Below are 19,491 nucleotides of genomic sequence, written 5' to 3' on the forward strand. Positions count from 1 at the left end.
AAAAAAATTTTACATTTCCCAACCTCTACCTCTAGTTCTTATTTTAAAATATAAATCATGAACATCATACATGACAAACAATGTACAAAACTTAATTTTTCCGTAATATGAGACTTCACTGCCTGTGGTCAAATCAACCTGTTAACTAGGAGAGTTCTAGGGCTTCTAAACGTAATTATGTATTGGAGGGTTATTAGAAAATGGATTACAAATGTTTACTTTCTAGCTCACACTGACCCCCAGCCCTGACGAAGGGCATAGAGGAAAGAGCTGTATTACTGAGAGAATGGGAATATTTGGAGACATGTGCATTGATTTTAAACTTCATTCACTACAATAGAAAGGGCGATGAAAAACAAAACACATCTCGTTTGCTTGGCATGAAAGTTAGTTTAACACTGGCTCAAGTCTAGCTTTCTACTTCGCTCCTGCCTATAACCTAAAACGGGAAGGAGCAGAATTGCATGACGCCCTCGTGTAGTTGATATACCAGATACAGGTTTTATCACCTTTTTAAAAATAGATATTATCACTGCTATAAAGAAGAATTACATGGCTTGTTCACGCGCTCTTGACATGCATATAAATATGTCTCACAGGATTCAAGTTTTATCTCACCTATATTTTAGGGCCTTCACGGGAATTTGCAAGAGACTTCCCCCTTCAAACGGAAGATGCACCGTATCATCAGCTTGAAGCATTCGTTCAGCTTCCTGTAGAGCACACACACACAGAGGTTACTTTTTCCAGAATATTTCAAATCAACTTCCATGTTACAAGTCAAGCAAGTCATGGTACAGAATTCTACATATAAAGACTAAAGTTTTATTTAATTTTTATTTAAAAAAAATTACTTAGAAGTCCTTTTTGTCATAATGTATGCCAGATTATTAAAATGCTGTGAAAATGCATGTTATAGTGTACTATGTATTTAAGGTTAAATTAGAAGGTAGACTATGGTGTAGAATTCTTCTGTGTTACCTGGGTCTTCAAAATGCTAAATTCTTCTGACAGGTGATTAAATACACAACATGGTATGTCATTTTTAAAAAGTATTTTTGTGTCAGGGCTATAAAGGGGCAAATTGATAAAATGGGTAAGAATTATGTTTGGGACAAGTTACCTACTAACCTCTCTCTGCCTCAGTTTCCTTATTTGCACATTGGGGATAATAAAGTTACTTACACTTTATGATAATAAGGTTCTTAGGAGGTATTAAAGGAGTTGGTTCCCGTAAAGTGACTGTGATAGTGCCTGCTAGTTGGTACAAAAATATAAACAAATGATTGATGTCAATTTAAAATGCTTGTCTTTTTACCTCTTTCTCTTTTTTCTTTTTGTCATCTTCCTTCTTTTTCTTACTTTCTGGCATGAGATCATCAAGCCAGCTAAGTTCTCTCTTTGTGAAACACAGATCCATGAGTTTACGTATAAAGACCAATGCAAGAACCTTAAAAAAGTGGAGGGGGGGAGAATATTAAGTCACATCTAAAAATATATCAATTATATCACTTGAAGAGAGCAAAAGTATTTATTAAACCATAAACAACAAAAAAGTACTTCATATATTTTATTTAAAAATGATTTCATGCACCATCTTATTTCAAAGGAACTGAGCCACCGATTTATCTTTCTGAACTTTCTGCTCAAAGATACCTTTTCCTATATAAATCTCTTGCACTCTGCATAAAATTATAAAGCAGAAAAAACATGGTGCCTTCACAAAAAGTTTATTAATTTTTATGATAACTTAGCATCATATACATTATATAAATAGATAATGAAAAAAAATCTCTTATGCAATGCATTAAAGAACCCATTTTCCAGCATTAGGTTTTAACTTTCCAATCATATTTGTGAAACACACATTCTATCACCTTAATTTGCTATTCTTTAACTGTTACTAAAGTTGAAGATATTTTCCAGTGTTCATGGCAATCTGGATTTCCTCTTCTGTTCTGTTTCCTATCCTTTGCCTGTGTTGCAATTGGTTTTTATGACTTGTTCATGAATTATAAGAGTTCTGTGTAGTTTCGATAAAAAACATATTAGCTACCTTATATGTGACAAATATTTTCTCCTAGTTTACCACCTGATTTTACCATGAATATATAAAACATTTAATTAACATGTGGTAAAATATATCTATCTGTCTTTTACAGTTGGGTTTCCCTATCTTTGAAAAGTTACCTTCAATGACTGGATTATACCAAATATTTTTTGAAAATTTCCACCAGTATTATTTTTAACATTTAAATCCTGAATTCATTTATGATTTCTTTCTGAGTATGGTATCAGATAGAAAAAGCAACCTTATTTAGCTCCCAGTATACAGTCAAATCTTCTAACACTATATACTAAACTTTCCCACATAAATGAATTACCACCTTTAATGAAATAATCTGCTTATGTATTCAAGTGATGAATTTGCAAATATTCTGATAAATTTCAAAATGCCTTAAGTCTATTTTTCTGATCTATTTGTCTTTTTCTATGTTAATTCCATATTGTGTTAGCCACACTGACTTGACAGTCATTTTCTAAATATTTAGTTATCAAAACAGTATTGTATCAACACAACAAGAGTCAACTTCCTCAACCCACAGTCAGCCAGGAATTCTTAATTATAATAATCTTTGTTTTGTTATTCTGTGGTATTTATTATATCTTTTATTTTTTAATTAATATACAATTTACATAGTGTAAAAAAGAAAAGTAGCATGTGTACAGTTTGATGACTTTGACAAATTTATGAGATTCTTGTTGTTTTAGGAAAAAACATGCAAATAAAACTAGTAAAATTCATACTTGGGAGCGACGTTTTTTATAACACTAAGTCTGCAAAAGAAAAAACATGCTATATTTGTATTTGCTCAGGTCTTAATTTTATGTCCTTCAATATTGTTATGGGTTGAATTGTGTCCCCTGAGAAAGATAAATATTTAAGTCCTAACCCTTAGTACCTCAGAATATGGCTTTATTTGGAGATTAGGGTTGTTGTTGATATAATTAATTAAAATGAGGTCATGCTGGAGTGGGGTGGGCTCCTAATATAGTATGTCTGGTGTCCTCATAAAGCACAGTGACACACAGGGAGTACACCATGTAATGATGAACGCAGATGGGAGTGATGCATTGCTAGCTAAGGAATGCCAAAGACTGTCAGCAAACCACTAGAAGCGAGCACAAGGCAAAGGAGGATTCGCCCACAAGTTTCAGAGGGAGCACGGCCCTGTCCACACCATGGTTTCTGACTTCTCGCCTCCAGAACTGTGAGACAATAAATTTCTGTTGCTTTAAGTCAATGAGTTTGTGGCACTTTGTTACAGTATCCCTGAGACACTAATACAAATATTATTGCAAGGTTTTTGTTTTTTCTTTAAATAGGGCTTTCCTTTTAAATTTGGTCATAAGTATTTTATAGTTTTGGGTCACTATTGTTAATATGACTTTTTCCATTTCCGTTTTTAGCATTGTTACGAAGAGCCTATATATTAATTCTCATGTTTTACATCTAGCCCCCCAACAAAATTCTTATTAATTCTTATTAATTTTTGCTTGAATCATTTGGGTTAATAGGTATGCAATCACATTACAGACAGATATTAGGCTTTTTATACCAATTATCTTATATCACAGTTGTATCTCCAATTCATTATCAAATAACAAGAGTTAATATTCTGGGCTTTCCTATATTAAAACTCACTTACAAATTTTTGTTCCCAATGACTGAATTTTATAGAAAGTTTTTTTAACTTTAATTATATTAATTCTTGATACTGATTATCGATGTTTATCTATTTAATCATGATACATTACGTATAGAAACACTACATTTATTTGTTAATATCTTACTTTAAGATGTTTGCATTTGTATTAGCCAGTGAGAAGGCATCATAGTTCTTCTGTACACCATTATTAAGCTTTGGTATTAAGATCTTGCTAGTGTTTCATAAGGAAAGTGCAGAAGTTTCCACCTTTTCCTTTCGTCAAGAATAACTGGTTTTCGGTTTTTGTATTTTAAATGCAGCTGTTAATCCATCTGGGCATAATCATCTAAGCTGAGATCTTTAACCATTTTTCCAGTCTCTTCTACGCAACTGAGTTATAAATGTATGTAGGTTTTATACTTCCCTTCGGGTCAATTCTGGAAATGTAGATATAGTATGGAAACCATCTATTTCCTCTAGATAGGGGGTAAACAAACTACAGCCCATCGGTTAAATTTGATCCACCACCTGTTTTGAACCACCTGTAAGCTAAGAATAGCTTCTTCTTTTTTTTTTTTTTTAGCTGAGCCATTCTGCCACCTGTTGGCAGCTCAGCTCTGGCCGGGAATTGAACCAGCAACCCTGTTGCTCAGAGCTCACACTCTTCAGCGAGCTCTTAACCAACTGAGCCACTCGGCCGGCCCAAGAATAGCTTTTATAGATAAACACTTGGAATTTATTTAATGATTGAGAACACTAACTTTGAGCCCCAATTAAGTGAAATATCCCAAATGAAAAAGAATTCCATTCTTCTCATTATTAGTCTTTCATTTTCAAAAAACTGTATGATACTTTCTGAATTTCATCAATGAGAAACTGTGGAAATTTCTCTCATTACATAAGTGCCTCCATAATATTCTTGTGGCCTACAAAGACTAAAATATTTACTATCTGACCCTTTACAGAAAACCTTGTCAAACTCTGCTTTAGATGCTCAAATTTATTGTTATAGGTTTATGTGATATTTTCTTAAAACCCTTTGAATCTCTACCATAGCTGTAGTTATATGCGTATATCTTTCCTCCATCTTAATCTTGTGTATTTTCCTCTCTCATTTTCTTCTTTACTCAGGCTTGAGAGGAATTTATCCATTACAAACAAAAAACTGTTTCTTTTTTTAACTCTTCTTGAAAAATAAAGGCAAGAAGGGAATATGTTTTCCTACAAGTATAACTTTAGCTGTATTCCACACTTTGTTAAAAGTTCTCCATTTCAGTACCTCCACAATGGTTTTATAACTCAGTTTTTACCCAGAGATTATGTCAGCGTTTAATTTTCTAAACTCTTAAAATTATTTTAGTGACTTTTCATCATTCATTTGTAATTTATTTGTAATGAAGGAATATAACATGAAATTTGTACAGCTGTTTCATTTTTTATAGATTTCCTTTCTAGCCATGTATATCACCAATTTTTACATATTTACAAAAGAATGAATAATCTCTATTTGCAAAATATAATATTCTGTGATAATTTATTTAATTATATCGGTTGCCTTATTAATGTCATCTATAATCTTTATTACTTTGTAACTTCTAGATCTGTTAATTTCTGAAAAAAGATGTTTTTAAATATTCTACTAAAGAACCATGATGTTCTGGCTGCTTTGCTTTTTACATTTGTTTATCATACATGTTCCACATATGTGCTACACTCTGAAGCTGTTCAAAAATACAAAACAGTATTCTATAGCCAAAAAACTAAAAAACAACACAAACAAAAATTTAGAAAATGACAAAGTAAGTTTCAAAAATGATTGTTTTAATAGTTAGAAAGGGCTAATTCACATTTCAAAACACCTAAGATGCTTAACATGAGTTACTCTTCTCAAGTCAATTATAAATACTAATAATTACTATCAATACACACAAAAATGTTATTAATTAATGACAAAGTCTGAAAAAATACTTACCATCATGGGAAAAACTACTGCAGCAGCTGAAGCTTTTATCACCCACAGAAGAACCAGACAAGTGAGCTGAATGACTGTGAAAATATGGACCTTCCAGAGTGGCACATATCGGAGGTATATCAGATCAGGCTGATGCTTAGCAGGCATTCCAAATAATTTTATACGGTCAAAAAACTATGTATGGAATGAAAAACAAAACAAGAAAAAGTTTTCAATAAGAATATCATCTCTGCTGCTTAGGGCAAGAAATTCTATTAACTTTAGGGTTTTGGGATTGAAACTATAACTTTCTTGATATGTTCTGACAGCACAAGGGATTGTTTCGTATAGAACATCTAGATTCAAGGATGAAAAAAAAATCGAGGCAATCATTTGAACAAATGTAATGAATTTAATCAAAAACCTCAAGCCAAAATGATTTGATTTGGGGGATTAAAATAATCTGCTATAATCAAATACACAAATCATTTACTCTCTTTCAACTTGTTTCTAATATGTATTGTATAATAAAAAAGTAACAATCTTATAAGGTTCTTTCCACATCTAATTTTCAGTTCTATGAAAATAACCTCAGGTAACAATTACCAATTTTTCACCCAATGAGAAGGATACTATGAGCAAACTCCTTGGCCTTTTTGAGCTTTAGTTTCCTCATTTATGAATTGGGAGTAAGATCAGCCCTACCTACCTCATGAAACTGTTGTTAAAAAAAAAGTAACAGCCTCTCCCTGCTGCCCCTGCTCTAGGATGACACAATGAATAGCACCTAGTCACAGAAGCCAGTCTCTTGGGTTTGTTTTGTATTATGTTGTACATCATTAAAGCTCTAAATACAAAGGATATACAGTCTTGATGAATTTTAAGAAATTTGCTAACTATTTTGATTCTTCAGAGACAACTACTAATAAAAATCCGAAAGGTAAAAAAAAAGTGACTTAATGAGATCATTTCCGGACCAGTGGGGACGCAGACCCTAGCCTATGTTGAAAACATCAAAAGGCCGCCTCGGAGAAGTCGTGCCAGCCACTAGCTGGCACCTTTAGACAACATGCTTTCCATGATAGGAGGCAGTCATGCAGTGCTAACTATTCTTTATGAGCATAATATTTTACACTAAGATTGGACTGATACAAATCTTAATGAATTTTATCAGGGTGTTTTCCAGGAAGTGTTATAAATAAGACAAAACAGGGCAGTGAAATCACTGGATTCTGACCTTGGCTCCATTGCTTCTTTAGCTGAGAACCTTCAGTAGACCCCTCTATTTCTGTTTCTTGATTTATAAACTTAGTACTCCTATCTCTTCCTTTCCTGCTTCCCTTACGTTGCTTTCAAAACAACAGAAAATAATTTAAATACTAGCTTTATAAACTGTATGGCCCTATACAAATGGCAGGTAGTACCATCTTTATAGAACACTAATATCCATCTGCCTTGTCTTTTAAGCACTGAAATCGTTGTTCTACATGTCAGAAACAGCACTTTTTTCCCATTCCCATTCTTTTGATTTCCCTTATACTGTACTAGTCTTTAATGATAGAGGGCCCTTCAATGGCTTCAATGAAAATCAGGTAGGACCATATCAGTCCATGATCTCATTCTCAGGGGAAAAAATGTGGAATAAGCTAATAATCACTCAGAAAAATGTTAACCTGCCCTCAAAATATTACAGTTGAAAATAAATCACTACCATCATCAAAATAACTTCACAAATTTAAATTTTTTTTAAAGTTTTTCTACAAAATCATTAAACAGTTAAGGCTTACCTGGATTCCTTTTAATGAGGAAACTCCCATATAAAGGAAAACACCATATAGAACAGGCATTGGAATAAACTGTAAGCAAAATGACCACAATTAGAATCCATGCTACTAAAATAATTTCACAGTAATAAATACACAAAAACATGGTCAATGAGTATTTATTGAGATAAAATGAAAAGATCTTTCAGTGATGAGATTTAACTTATTCTCCATAAGTAAGAAAAATGCTAGTAAACAAGAACCTCTATAAAAAATGTTTATCTACTATATGTTCCTTCCTAAAAGGGGAGTATGTCCCATGGTTAAGAGCATGAGCGCTATAATAAGGCTACTTGGTTTAAAACCCCTGTTAACTTCTTATTGACCCTTAATCTCTTTATCCTTCAGTTTCCTATGTCAGATTGCCATGAAGATGAAAGGATTTCAAATGAATAAAATGCTCAAAAAAAGCACATGGTACATATCATTCACTCAAAAAGCATTAGCCATTATTATTACCATGACTACCCCATAGTGACTATTACACACTACCATTTACTGACTGTAATAATTGAACTCCACCCCCCACCAAAAAAGTTCTTATTACTTTGGCAGTTGGGAAGATCCTAAACCATCTACCGAGTCCATGCCCAGGAATCCTACAGAAAAGCTATTAACTGGCCCCATCGATTTACTCAAAAACCACAATCAGCATTCTCACCCAAGGAAGAGAGCAGTGAGGAAAAAAGACCTAAGAGCTACAGAGAAAACTCTACTCAACAACCTAGCATGTCCTTCCCTAAGGACCCTGGAGAAAAAAAATAACTCAAGAAGAGAAAAACATATATGTTAAAAATCTAATAACATACTCTGATTTTCAAGAAACTATTTTATCCATAAAGCAACTCCAGAATGCTAGGGAAAGTAAATAAACGGAATGAAAAAACCTCCTGGAAATTAAAGATATAATTATCAAAATCATTTTTTTTAATTTTGTAATCATGATTTTGATGACACTAAAGAAATCAATATAATGATATAGAGAAAGGAGGAAATTTTCTTTAATAGTGAAAGAGACTGGGAGACAGAAATGTGAAATCACACCCAGGAGGTCTAACATCTGTCTAACTGGAGTTGAAGAAATATCTCACAGAGGCAATAGAGAACAGGAAATAAACAATGGAAGAAAATTCCCACAGTTAAAGAGGCTCAAGTTTCCAGAGTAAAATGAGCCACAGAGAGACAAGTAGGGTAAATGAAAAGTCCCTATCTCCCCAGATATCCCAGTGACATTTCAGAACACCAGGAATAAAAGGGAAATTTTGGTAGTTCTAGAAAGAAAAAGAAAAAGTCTCTGAAGTCATGAAAACTAAACAGATACCAGAGTTCTTATTAGGACCACTGATCTCTAGGAGACAATGATTTTAAGACTCAAAGAAAAATAATTTCTAACGTTTAAATGTATACCTAACTACCAATCAAATGTGAGGATAATTTTGAAACACGTAAGAACATTGGAAGTTGACCACCCATGGCACAACATGTGAAAAAATTAGTCAAGGAATTCCTTTAGCAATACAAAACTTAAGAAATATAAGAAAAAGGAGAATGTGTGTGTGTGTATTTATATTTATATATATATATATATATATATATATTTTTTTTTTTAAAGTAAGGGAAGTAAACAGATATTAATAAAACTTATTAGGTCTTAAAGCTTGGGCTGTTATTCTTCAAGCAGCAGGAGCTTAGTAAAATAGTAATAAAAGGGGTATATTTCTATGTCCCATAAATAGTATACAGGTTGGACAATCAATTTCCGAACTTTCCACCATGTAAATAAATGCATGGTATACTCCAAACTTGTACCCTAATTCACAACTGGTATATAAACCTTTACTTAGTAATTTTACTACAAAAATAACTAAAACACCAAGGGAAAAAATGAAGTTGAGTTCTTCCAGGATAAATAGAAAATTTCAGATTAGATGCTTAGCTATATTTGCTATGGTTGTTATATATATTTTTTTAATTACTAGATTTGGTAGGATGTGTAGAGCAAAAATCAGATGTGACTAAAAGATGTTTAAAATAAAATGTAATTTCTTAGATGCCTCATTTACAGTAGTAACTGTTTATGTTTTTCTACTGAGTGCTACTACTTTTGTTTCATTTACTTTATCAGGTAAAATGAATGCATTAATTTAATTAATAGCAATATTATTTTTACATTTTGGTCAAATAACTAAGTTTCACCCATCTTTCACTACTTCAATATAAAATCCTTTGCATATATTCTTCTTTTAGATCATTAACTAAGTCATGGATTAACTCCTTCCAAAACTGTTCTTCATACTACCCTTTTAAAAATTATTTTTCAAATGAATACATCTAATACTGAAAAGCCTACTATACTAAACACCATACCAAAAAGCTATTTTCCAAGTAAAGTCTAGGAAATGGAAATAATTTTAGATATTTTATTGTTTCATTTTCACACAATCAAGTATAAATTTTATGATAAAGAAAATTTTAAAACATTGCAACGAAGAAATTTTTACCTTTAGTACTGAAGTCATGAACACAGACAGGCCCATTAGAATAAAAATTATTAGCCCTGTGACCCGCTGTTCACGAATTCCCAAAAACTTGGGCTGTTCCCCTGGAGCAGAGCATTCAGATTCAAGTTTTAAGCTGTTGACATGACTTATGGACAACACGGTTGCCGCCACAAACCATGGGAGCCCCATGATAGAGCAAACTCCCAACATAACACCAACCACAAGCAAGTCAAGGTGATAGCCAGCGCCTTTCTGAAAAGGGAAATGAACATGAATATTTAGAAGTCTAGCTTGTTCTTTTAAGTTAAAATTCTGTACTGCTTATAAAACATATTATAAGTAGTATAATTAATGTTAAGATGAAATTAATTTTCACCTTACATCTTTTAATGTTCAAATCATTATGAAAACCCCTCAATCTCTTGAAGGAATTATAACACTTGACACAAAATTTTCAAGTTACCTTCAGTTTGTGCTCCTTTCTGTTTATAATTACAGCTGTAATTTGTTGATCCATAAAGATGAGGATGGTACAAAGCAGAGCCGGAATAGCAGCTATTAATAAAGTCCACCAAGGATTTTCTCCCAATGGGCTTATGATCCAGCCCCTATTTGGATCAGTAGGCTGTTAAGAAAATTTAAAAAAGAAAAAAGAAAGTTTCCTTCTCCTACTGCACGAAATTCCCACAGCACAGACTGTATCTATTTCAAGAAATGCCAAGGGATCAGAAAGAACCAGATTACATCTTGGGATGTACAGTAAATTATTTGAAAAGATAGCCACAGGGATTCTTCCCGTCTCTAGACACAGGTCCAAGGTCCTTGTGACTTAGCCACTCTTTATAGAGCTGGAATCCGTTTCTTCCTTCTGAATCTGAAATGATCTCTGGTTTACTTTAACCAACAGGATAAAGCCAAAGTGACACCGTGTGATTTCTGAGTCTTGATCTGAAGGAACCTTTGCAACTTCTTTTCTAATCCTCCTGGAAGCCTGACATAAAGCTGTTGAGTGCACCTGGATAAACTTTCTTGAGGATGAGACAGAGAGAGAGGGACAGGAGGCAACTACCCCAGCTGTTTCAGCCATCTGAAGTCTCAGGCATGTGAATGAGGTCACACTACCCCCATCAAGGCAACAGATGACTGCAGCCACATGAAAGCTCCGAAACAATTTAAGACCAGACCACTACCCAGCTAAACCTAGTCCGAAATGCCACAGATTTATGAAAAAATAAAGGGTTTTGCTTAATGCTTAAAGCCAGTATGTTTTTTTTGTTGTTGTTGGGGGGTGTGGGTAGTATGCAGGAATAGATAAGTGAAGCGGAGTGTCATCTCAACATGCTCTTAGCTATTTCATATAACTCAAAATCAATCTACCTACTAGGTCAACTCCTAAACAGAACTCTGCCTTAGAGATCCCTCAGGCTAGTGATCTTGGCAGGACCAGTACTAAGAATAAGACCTCAGGACACCATTTTCCCAAAGTATCTAATGACACAAAACCTGACACTTTATCAGATGCTAATACATTTCAATGCTGTAATACAAAATTTGTTTTATAGCAAAAACTTTTAAAAAGATTGTAAGAGAGCTGAGTATTCCTGGAGGATATCGGATAGAATGAAATTGAAACGTGTTTTCATTACCTAGACTTCATATTAAGCCTTTTTTGACTCATGAAAACATGTGTCCATACAAAAGGGAAATTTAGTATTTTCTAATTCAAGTATTCCAATTTTCCCACACCAATATATATTAAAGTAATTCATATTCAATATGACACATGAATAATACTTTATCTATACAATTCATACATTCTTAAGTACTCCTTAATTTGTTTCCCCAAGTGTACTTTATTCCCCTGGAAATCAGTCTGCTACCTGAAAACTAGATCAATAAATGAGTAACAGGGATATATTGAGGAACCGAAAGAAGAAAATGGGCCATGACTATAAGAAATTACATTAATACTCTCAACTAATATTAATTTAAAGTTTCATTTATTTGTAAGATTTGGTAAAAATAGACTTGCATATAGTTATCTCTTAATGACCTAAAATCTTTAGTGGCTCAATATCTATGCTTTTAAACAAAGGTCTCCCCAAACTTTTTTACTACATATTCTTAGCAGCAAAAATGTTAAATTTTTTATAAGTAAGATTGAGTACAAATACCCAATGGCTCTATACTTATTCATGTGTTATATTACCAATGGTTATCTACATAGCAAAATTCATATATTAAATATTATAAAGCTTAATTTTTCTTATTTTTAGATAAAAATATAAACAGATCTTTTAAATAATTTTGGTGGATCATTTTCCACCCATGCACTCTACTTTGGAGACCACTGGTTTTAAAAATAATGTTATTGTTTTATCCCAGTGAAAGATAAAACAGACTAAAATTATTTTCATTATATTCCTTATTTCTAATCCCCTTTAAACCTTCTGCTTCTAAAAGAAGTCATCTAATCTGCTAAATGTAAATATAAGCATTGACACAAATACAACAGTAAGAAAATTCCTGAAGCTATTCAAAAGCTACTACCTCCAATTCAGAAGGGGAAATAATTATTAGGTACATATGTTATACTGTATACAAAAGAACAATAGTTCGCTAATGAAAACAAAGGGTTCATGGATGATCAGATTAAGTATCCTTTTTCTGGTGGACGAAAACATTTGATTCTCTCCTGGTTCTGCTGGAAAATGTTACATGGAGCTTTCCAATTACTGTCAGATACACTACTCTTCTAGAGATTTAACTAGGATGTCCTTGCTACTCTTACACATTTCAAGTTTGAGTTACTTCTTTATAAAGGAATAAAGAATGTTTCTTTTGCCTGGAAAGTACATCATGAACTCCAGCATGAGAGCAGGGTCAGGTTTTTTAAATGTTTCCTAATTCTTCACCTTGGATGTTTTCATTCCTTTTCCCTGATGGACTAGTTTTGATATCTTCTTGCTTATTTCCTTAATAGATTCACGTGTCACTTTGCATCTTGTCATTTTTTTTATATGTGTGAAAAATGTGTGTGTGTGTGCGCACGCGTGTGTGTGTGTGTATAAAATTCTTCCTTTCAAAGTATCAGCTCTTCAGAGAGACCGTGTATATTTTTAATAACTACCGAGGGGGCAGAATATTGCTTTAAAGTAGTGTGGAATGCTTAAGTAACAAATAGCCAAGTGATTTAATCCTTACCTCAAATTTTTCAGGAACGTGAAGTTTAGGAGATGGAACTCCTACAAGGTAGTCAATTGCAACCATTATTAGTATTGTGAGAAATATAGCAAAGTCACTGATTGTCGATCGCACCTATGTCAAAGGGATTACATTAATATAAACACAGAAATATTATTTGTCCTTCTACATAATCTTTCACAGATTAAAATATGCCACAAGAAAGAGTGAATGAGGATTTTAAATACTTATGTCGGTGAAATACATTATATCTAATATCTTTTCCAGAGGATAAGAAACACATTTCACAACTAACCCACCATCTCTCATGGTACCATTATTTTCCTACTGCTAGCTCAGACATGTAATATACATTTTTCACTACAAATAATTTATAACTATTTAACCTCAAACAATATAGTACTGTTTTGAAATAAACCGAGGAAATAAATGAAAACTAAATATACAACTTATTACCAAAACTCTAAAATTACACCCCAATTACCTTGGTAGGAAAATAGCGCTTGGTCTTAAATTGCTTGAGGAATGAAGACAGAAAAAATGTTGTGAAAAATAAGATAACACACCAAAAGAGCACATCTGGAATATAAGGCCCATGAAGACCACAAGCTGATCCTACAAATGCACCATGAAAGGCTTTACATTCCTGGAAAAAAAGAGAAAAAGGAGGAACTGAAGTGGATTCTCAAATACTCAATAAATTACCAATGAACTTCACTAACTCTGAGATGCTACTGATTGTAAGATATCCACTGTTTAATGTTTCATTTAGAAAGAAAAAAAAAACTGTCAAGTCAACTTTAACACACCATCGATTGTTAAGACTCATCCTGAGTTCAGAGATGCTATAGTTTGAAAAATACGTGCATCTTAAATCAATGAACTGAAATATGCTATTTTGCAAGTTATATACTCCTTTCTTTCAACTCCATATTCCTTTTAGTGAAAGGCTTATAGGGAGTATGAATTCCCAAAAGGCTGCCTGCATTCTTATTGGTCCACAATTTGATTATATTTCCTTTACTTCTGAACAAGTTGCTTAAAACAAAAGCAACAGAGAGAAAATTACTACTATCCCTTTTTATGATGCTAAATGAGAAATGGCTATAGCACTAAGTTCCAATCAGTAATAAAAACGGTTATTGGCTTTTCTGACTTGACTCAAGACTTCGAGATTAAAGCCTGGGACTACGAACAGTAACAAAACCATTAAAATAATATTTCCATTAATAAAAATCAATAATATAATAGAATTAAAGAAATTTATTAACTTGATTTTTCTTTTAGGGGAAAAATAAACTGAAAGGCAACCAGAGATTAACAATGGCACAGGCTTCTGAAGTCCTTTTTCCCTTATTTGTATTCTGACGAGACTCATTTTATACAACTACATCTCAGGTTTACCAAAACTACTCAAAGGTTCCATTGTTCTCAATTTGTATTTGCTGAAATTACTAAACCTAAAATTTACAACATGGATCTTGAAAATAAAAGCTACTACTACCAAAAAACAAACAAACAAACAAACAGAAAAACAAAAAACTAACATGGCCCTTTTGGATATCAAGAAAACACAACAAAAAGACCTATAGCTATAATACTGAGACATCCTAATCAGCACGAAATAGGTTTTTTTTAACAAATCACTTTCATTTGAGCACCTCTATTATTTCAACCTCTTTCATAACAAAAGTGACTTTTTAAATATGAACTAGCAAAGCATTAATCTAAGTTGATTACTGATATATGTATGATGCTTTATATCAGCACTGCTGGACAGAATTTTCTCTAATGGAAATGTTATGTATCTGCACTTTCCAATGCAGCAACCTTAGCAGTCACATGAGGTGACTGAGTAACTTGATATGTGGCTAGCACAACTGAGAAACGGAACTTTTAATTAATTTTATTTAATTTAAATTTAAATAGACACACGTGGCTAATGAGTACTGTATTGCACAGCACAGACTTAAATGATCAATGGGATAAAATTTCAGATGATATCCTTCCAATTACATAGTGAAGAGCTAACTATCACCTTTAGTGAGAAAAAAAAAAATGACCTACAACTGCTTACGTGATATAAAAAGCACCAGGGAAGCTCAGGGGATCTTGGTTTTAATTGATACTGCTAGTATCATTTTACACTTTTACGTCTAAATCTCAACCTGGGAAGCACCCCAACCAGATATTCTAGCGCTAAGACAACATTTCCCAAGAGAAAACAAGAATATGTAATAATGTTCAGGACACAGTAGGTACTCATTCCATGTTTTTGTCCTTTTTTCTGTATCTTCTTTAATGCTAAAGTCAGACTGGTCTCTTCAAGTTAAACAAGGTTCAGTTTGACATTCAGGACATTAGCAGAACACTGACAATCTTCTAAATAAACTGTTCGTGAAGCAGATAAACCAATAAATGGAAGGAAGGACAAGTGGAGACAGGCTGTTGTAACTATCAAGTCTAATACATTCAACGACACTCCTCTAGCAAACACTTCCTTTGAATTTATCAACCCAAGTTGGATTAGAAACAAGAAGTATGTTCACATCTTTTTTAATTATTACATCTTGGAAATCAAATACATTCCATCTTTTTCTCCCTTACCAGCTTCATTCTGTTCAGGCTATACATTTTAGTGCATGATACATAAAAATGTGGTAACTTCTACTTGATCAACATAACACTATATTCTGAAAACATACTACAACCATCAATCAAAAAAAAAAAAGTCAGTATACTCCTAAAAAGCTAAAGAACTAGATTAATATTTGCAAAATCCTTTTATTTCATAATATACTCACAGAAACAGTGAGATTCCCCCAGGTGATGTCATGTTCTGTTATATTATTTTTCTTCCACATGTTCAGAGTTTCATTGCTAGGGTTAGGAGGTTCAATGCATACACATCTGAGAAAGTAGTCAGAATAGGGCAAAATTTTAAGGATACTGAATTTAATGTTTACATTTTATTAAATCGATCACACAATGTGGTAGCTTTTAACTTTTTTTCATGTTGCAAAGCATGGAGACTAAGAAAGTGAAAACACATCACAAATAATGGAATGGAGTAAGGTTTGCCTTATAAATAAAACATAACTAATACAAATGCCAATAAAACATTTATTTAATAAAACGGGTTAGATATATCCCTCTGGGGGGTACTAATGTCTTTTAAAATCTGAGACGATACCACCATATTTAGCAAGGTCACTCTCCACTGAATCTTGTATGCTTTATCTCCACAGGAGCTGCTGCCATCTCCCCACCCACATACACCATGCAGATTCCCAACAAAAGTTATACTCCTAGTAATTCTCTCTACTCTTACAAGCCCTCTCTACTCATCCCTTATTGATCTTAAGATTCATTCTTAAAGCAATAAATAACAATACAGTTTTTCATCAGGAAAGTCATTAGGAGATGGGAGGGTTTCGTTCATATCCAGAAGTCACTCCCTTGCCTAAAAACACTAGAAACACACACATAAGCAAAGACATCTCTAAATGTAGATTGTAAAAATGAAAACCATCACGAGTATTCCCAATTAGATTATGAGCTGTTTGAGAAGAGGCAGGAGGCTGGGCTTTGGATTCAATCCAGGCTCTATTATTTACTAGCTGTTTGACCCAGGGCAAGTTTACACCTCCACGGGCCTCAGTTTCTTCATACATATGAATAACTAAATAACACTGTGATATGAATTATGCAACACTCCTAACACAGTGCTTGCAAGTGCTCACAGAACGTTCACTGAACAAATGATGTTCACAGGTAATTACTTGGTTAGCCAGAAGGAAACACTGCTCTAACTCGCTCACACAAGTATAAAAGCCATGCTTCATATAAAGGTCAAAGGAGCAACAAGAGAAATAAGACAAAAAATAACATTAAAAAAATTATCTAGTTTAACAGCAAACAAGACAGCACCAAAAAGATTTGGCATCAAAGTGTCACTACTATTTTCTAATAGGTCAATGTCTTAAAGGAATTTTCAAACCCTCCCTACTCTGTCCATCAAAGTTGGGAGTGTGCAATGAAGGCACAGGAGGAAGGAGGGGAGGGATTAGAGGGGAGGGGAGAAGAGCACAGGATCTGGGCCTGAGCTGGGAAGGAGGAGGAAGCTGTACCGTCGTTGTGTTTTGTTAACCACATTTCTCCATGTAAGTCGGTCAAATGCAGAACCACATTGTTTACACCATGCACGACGGCTAAAGAAAACAATTCCAGGCATCTACCTAGATATTTCTAATTTTCATAACCTATTTGACTTTTTATTGAATATATTTTCTAAACTTTTGTGACTCTTATAATTATATTTCAAATCCTATTTTTTTCCAGAGTCTTAAAATATTTTCATTTCATGCTTATCACAAAGAAAATACTCCACTAAATAGCATATGAGAACGTACTGAAGTTATACTTTAAAATAAGTTCCAATGAAAATTATCAGGCTTCAAAAATGTTCAAGAAAATGCAAAACATGAGGAATATATAAGTGTAAAAAATTTTATATCCTGCATCCAGGATTTGGTTAAAGAATACAAAACCCAATAAAATTGTCTGGTTCAAATATATGGTGCTTAGCTGCCAAATAATTGAATTTAAACTGGCCAACCCAATCCAAACAGAATACCAAAATACACACATTTAAATAAGTTATTTCAGTGAATAAAAATGATTGAATTCTTTTGACTGTATTTATGTCTATTGAGTGAGTGCTTTGGTAAAATCTCATCTGTAACAGAATCAACCTCCAAATAGTCAGTCGGGTACTTATGCCTAAATATACAATGAGTATCACTTTACAAGAAAATCCGTTTTCCTAGGCTCAGACATCTGTGCAAAAATAAATTTTAATATTAGGGGAAAACAGAAACACTTACGAGTAGCTGGTCAGTTTATCTAAATTGTTGTGCATATTAAATGCATATATTTCTCCCAAGTGAAAGAGCTTCTCCAAAGCCTCATAGATGAATATGATGCAAATGAGAGCCGCGAATGCCTCCTCTGTAAATCGAGTGATGTAACACACAAGGCTGCTGGCATCTGTTGCAACCAAAACAATGCACAAGAAAGAAGTCCACAGCCCAATACTGGTTCTTAAAGACATATAGGAAAGCTGATAATCTCTGTTTAGAAAGAAAAATGTGAACATGATCAACATATACATAAGGAATAGTATTTGTACTTAAAATTTTCATAACAAGCAATAAGAACAGTATAACAACATAATATTCCAAAGGAGACTAAATTACAGAATAACTGGCGAAAAATGACTCATGAAAGTTGTGTTTTTCTGCTTCAACTGAAGACTAGCTTAATAGCAGACTTAATGATTATATTTTACTTATATAAAAGATCTACAGTGAAAATCTACTAGGCAATAAATATTTCAAAACCAAAGACCTCACTTCAGAAATCAGTTCTGAGGAGCAAATGACAGATAAGCAGTCTATAGGACAACTGAGTATGACTCTCTCAAATGACCCAGCTGCTCTAGTGTCGTTAATGACACCACTGCCCCAATGTCACTGCCATACTCACCGCCATCTCCTCTACCACCAGCATCACCACAGAAAGTGACTTCATTTTTAAATTCTCTTTCAAATCAGAAATTACTACCACAGAGTCAAAAACACCTCAGGTCACTGCATTCTCTACTAGTCTCCGCAGCATGCCAGATCAGAATCCGCATCAGCTTGTTCAGCAGAGAATCAGAGTAGGGGAGTTAGGGGCATCAAATATTTAACAGCACCAGGTTGTTTCACGCTAAAATATTCAGTTGCATTTATCTCACAAAAGGCACAGTGCTGGCCATATCAAATTCCAAGTCTGCTGGCCGCAGAAGCCTGCACTGATGGCCGCACGGTGAACAACCCTGGTGAACAACCCTGCAGAAGGAAGCGGGAAACTCACTCCGACTGCGGAAATTCCCTGTTAAACAAGCCCGATTAGCAAAGCAGGCTTGAGCCTTTAAGATCCTCCTCTTTCTAAACTTCTTTTGTAAAACAAGACCAGAATGCCATCTAACAAACAATTCAGAGGGACACCTTCTTACCGAGTAGAAATTTGCTAGCACAAAGGGTTTGTACTGCCCCTCAAGGCATTTGCTTATCAGAACTAAAATCCATTGATTTTATACTCTAAGTGATTGGGGTAGAGCTAATGATAGGGGCCAGAGTAACACAAAAATATTAAATAGATAGATAAATAGATGATATAGATCAGATCTTTTTCAGCTATTATATATAATGTACTCTTACCTAAAGTTAATAAACAATATAATATATAATTACACA

General features: G+C 33.6%; 1 protein-coding gene across 11 annotated transcripts in view; it reads right to left on the reverse strand.

Annotated features, from left to right (window-relative positions):
• Positions 1-19,491, reverse strand: part of SLC4A7 (solute carrier family 4 member 7) — a 105,758-nt gene that overhangs the window by 8,454 nt on the left and 77,813 nt on the right. For all 11 annotated transcript variants that reach the window (XM_019630853.1, XM_019630854.1, XM_019630856.1 and 8 more), the window contains 10 exons: positions 18,076-18,321; positions 15,994-16,099; positions 13,674-13,835; positions 13,190-13,303; positions 10,449-10,610; positions 9,986-10,237; positions 7,449-7,517; positions 5,683-5,856; positions 1,319-1,450; positions 619-713 (listed from right to left, as the gene is read on the reverse strand). In XM_019630853.1, coding sequence (XP_019486398.1) covers positions 619-713; positions 1,319-1,450; positions 5,683-5,856; positions 7,449-7,517; positions 9,986-10,237; positions 10,449-10,610; positions 13,190-13,303; positions 13,674-13,835; positions 15,994-16,099; positions 18,076-18,321 — 1,512 coding nt within the window. The remainder of the gene's footprint in view (positions 1-618; positions 714-1,318; positions 1,451-5,682; positions 5,857-7,448; positions 7,518-9,985; positions 10,238-10,448; positions 10,611-13,189; positions 13,304-13,673; positions 13,836-15,993; positions 16,100-18,075; positions 18,322-19,491) is intronic.

This window comes from Hipposideros armiger, unplaced genomic scaffold, assembly GCF_001890085.2.
Source record: "Hipposideros armiger isolate ML-2016 unplaced genomic scaffold, ASM189008v1 scaffold_958, whole genome shotgun sequence".
Classification (NCBI taxonomy): domain Eukaryota; kingdom Metazoa; phylum Chordata; class Mammalia; order Chiroptera; family Hipposideridae; genus Hipposideros; species Hipposideros armiger.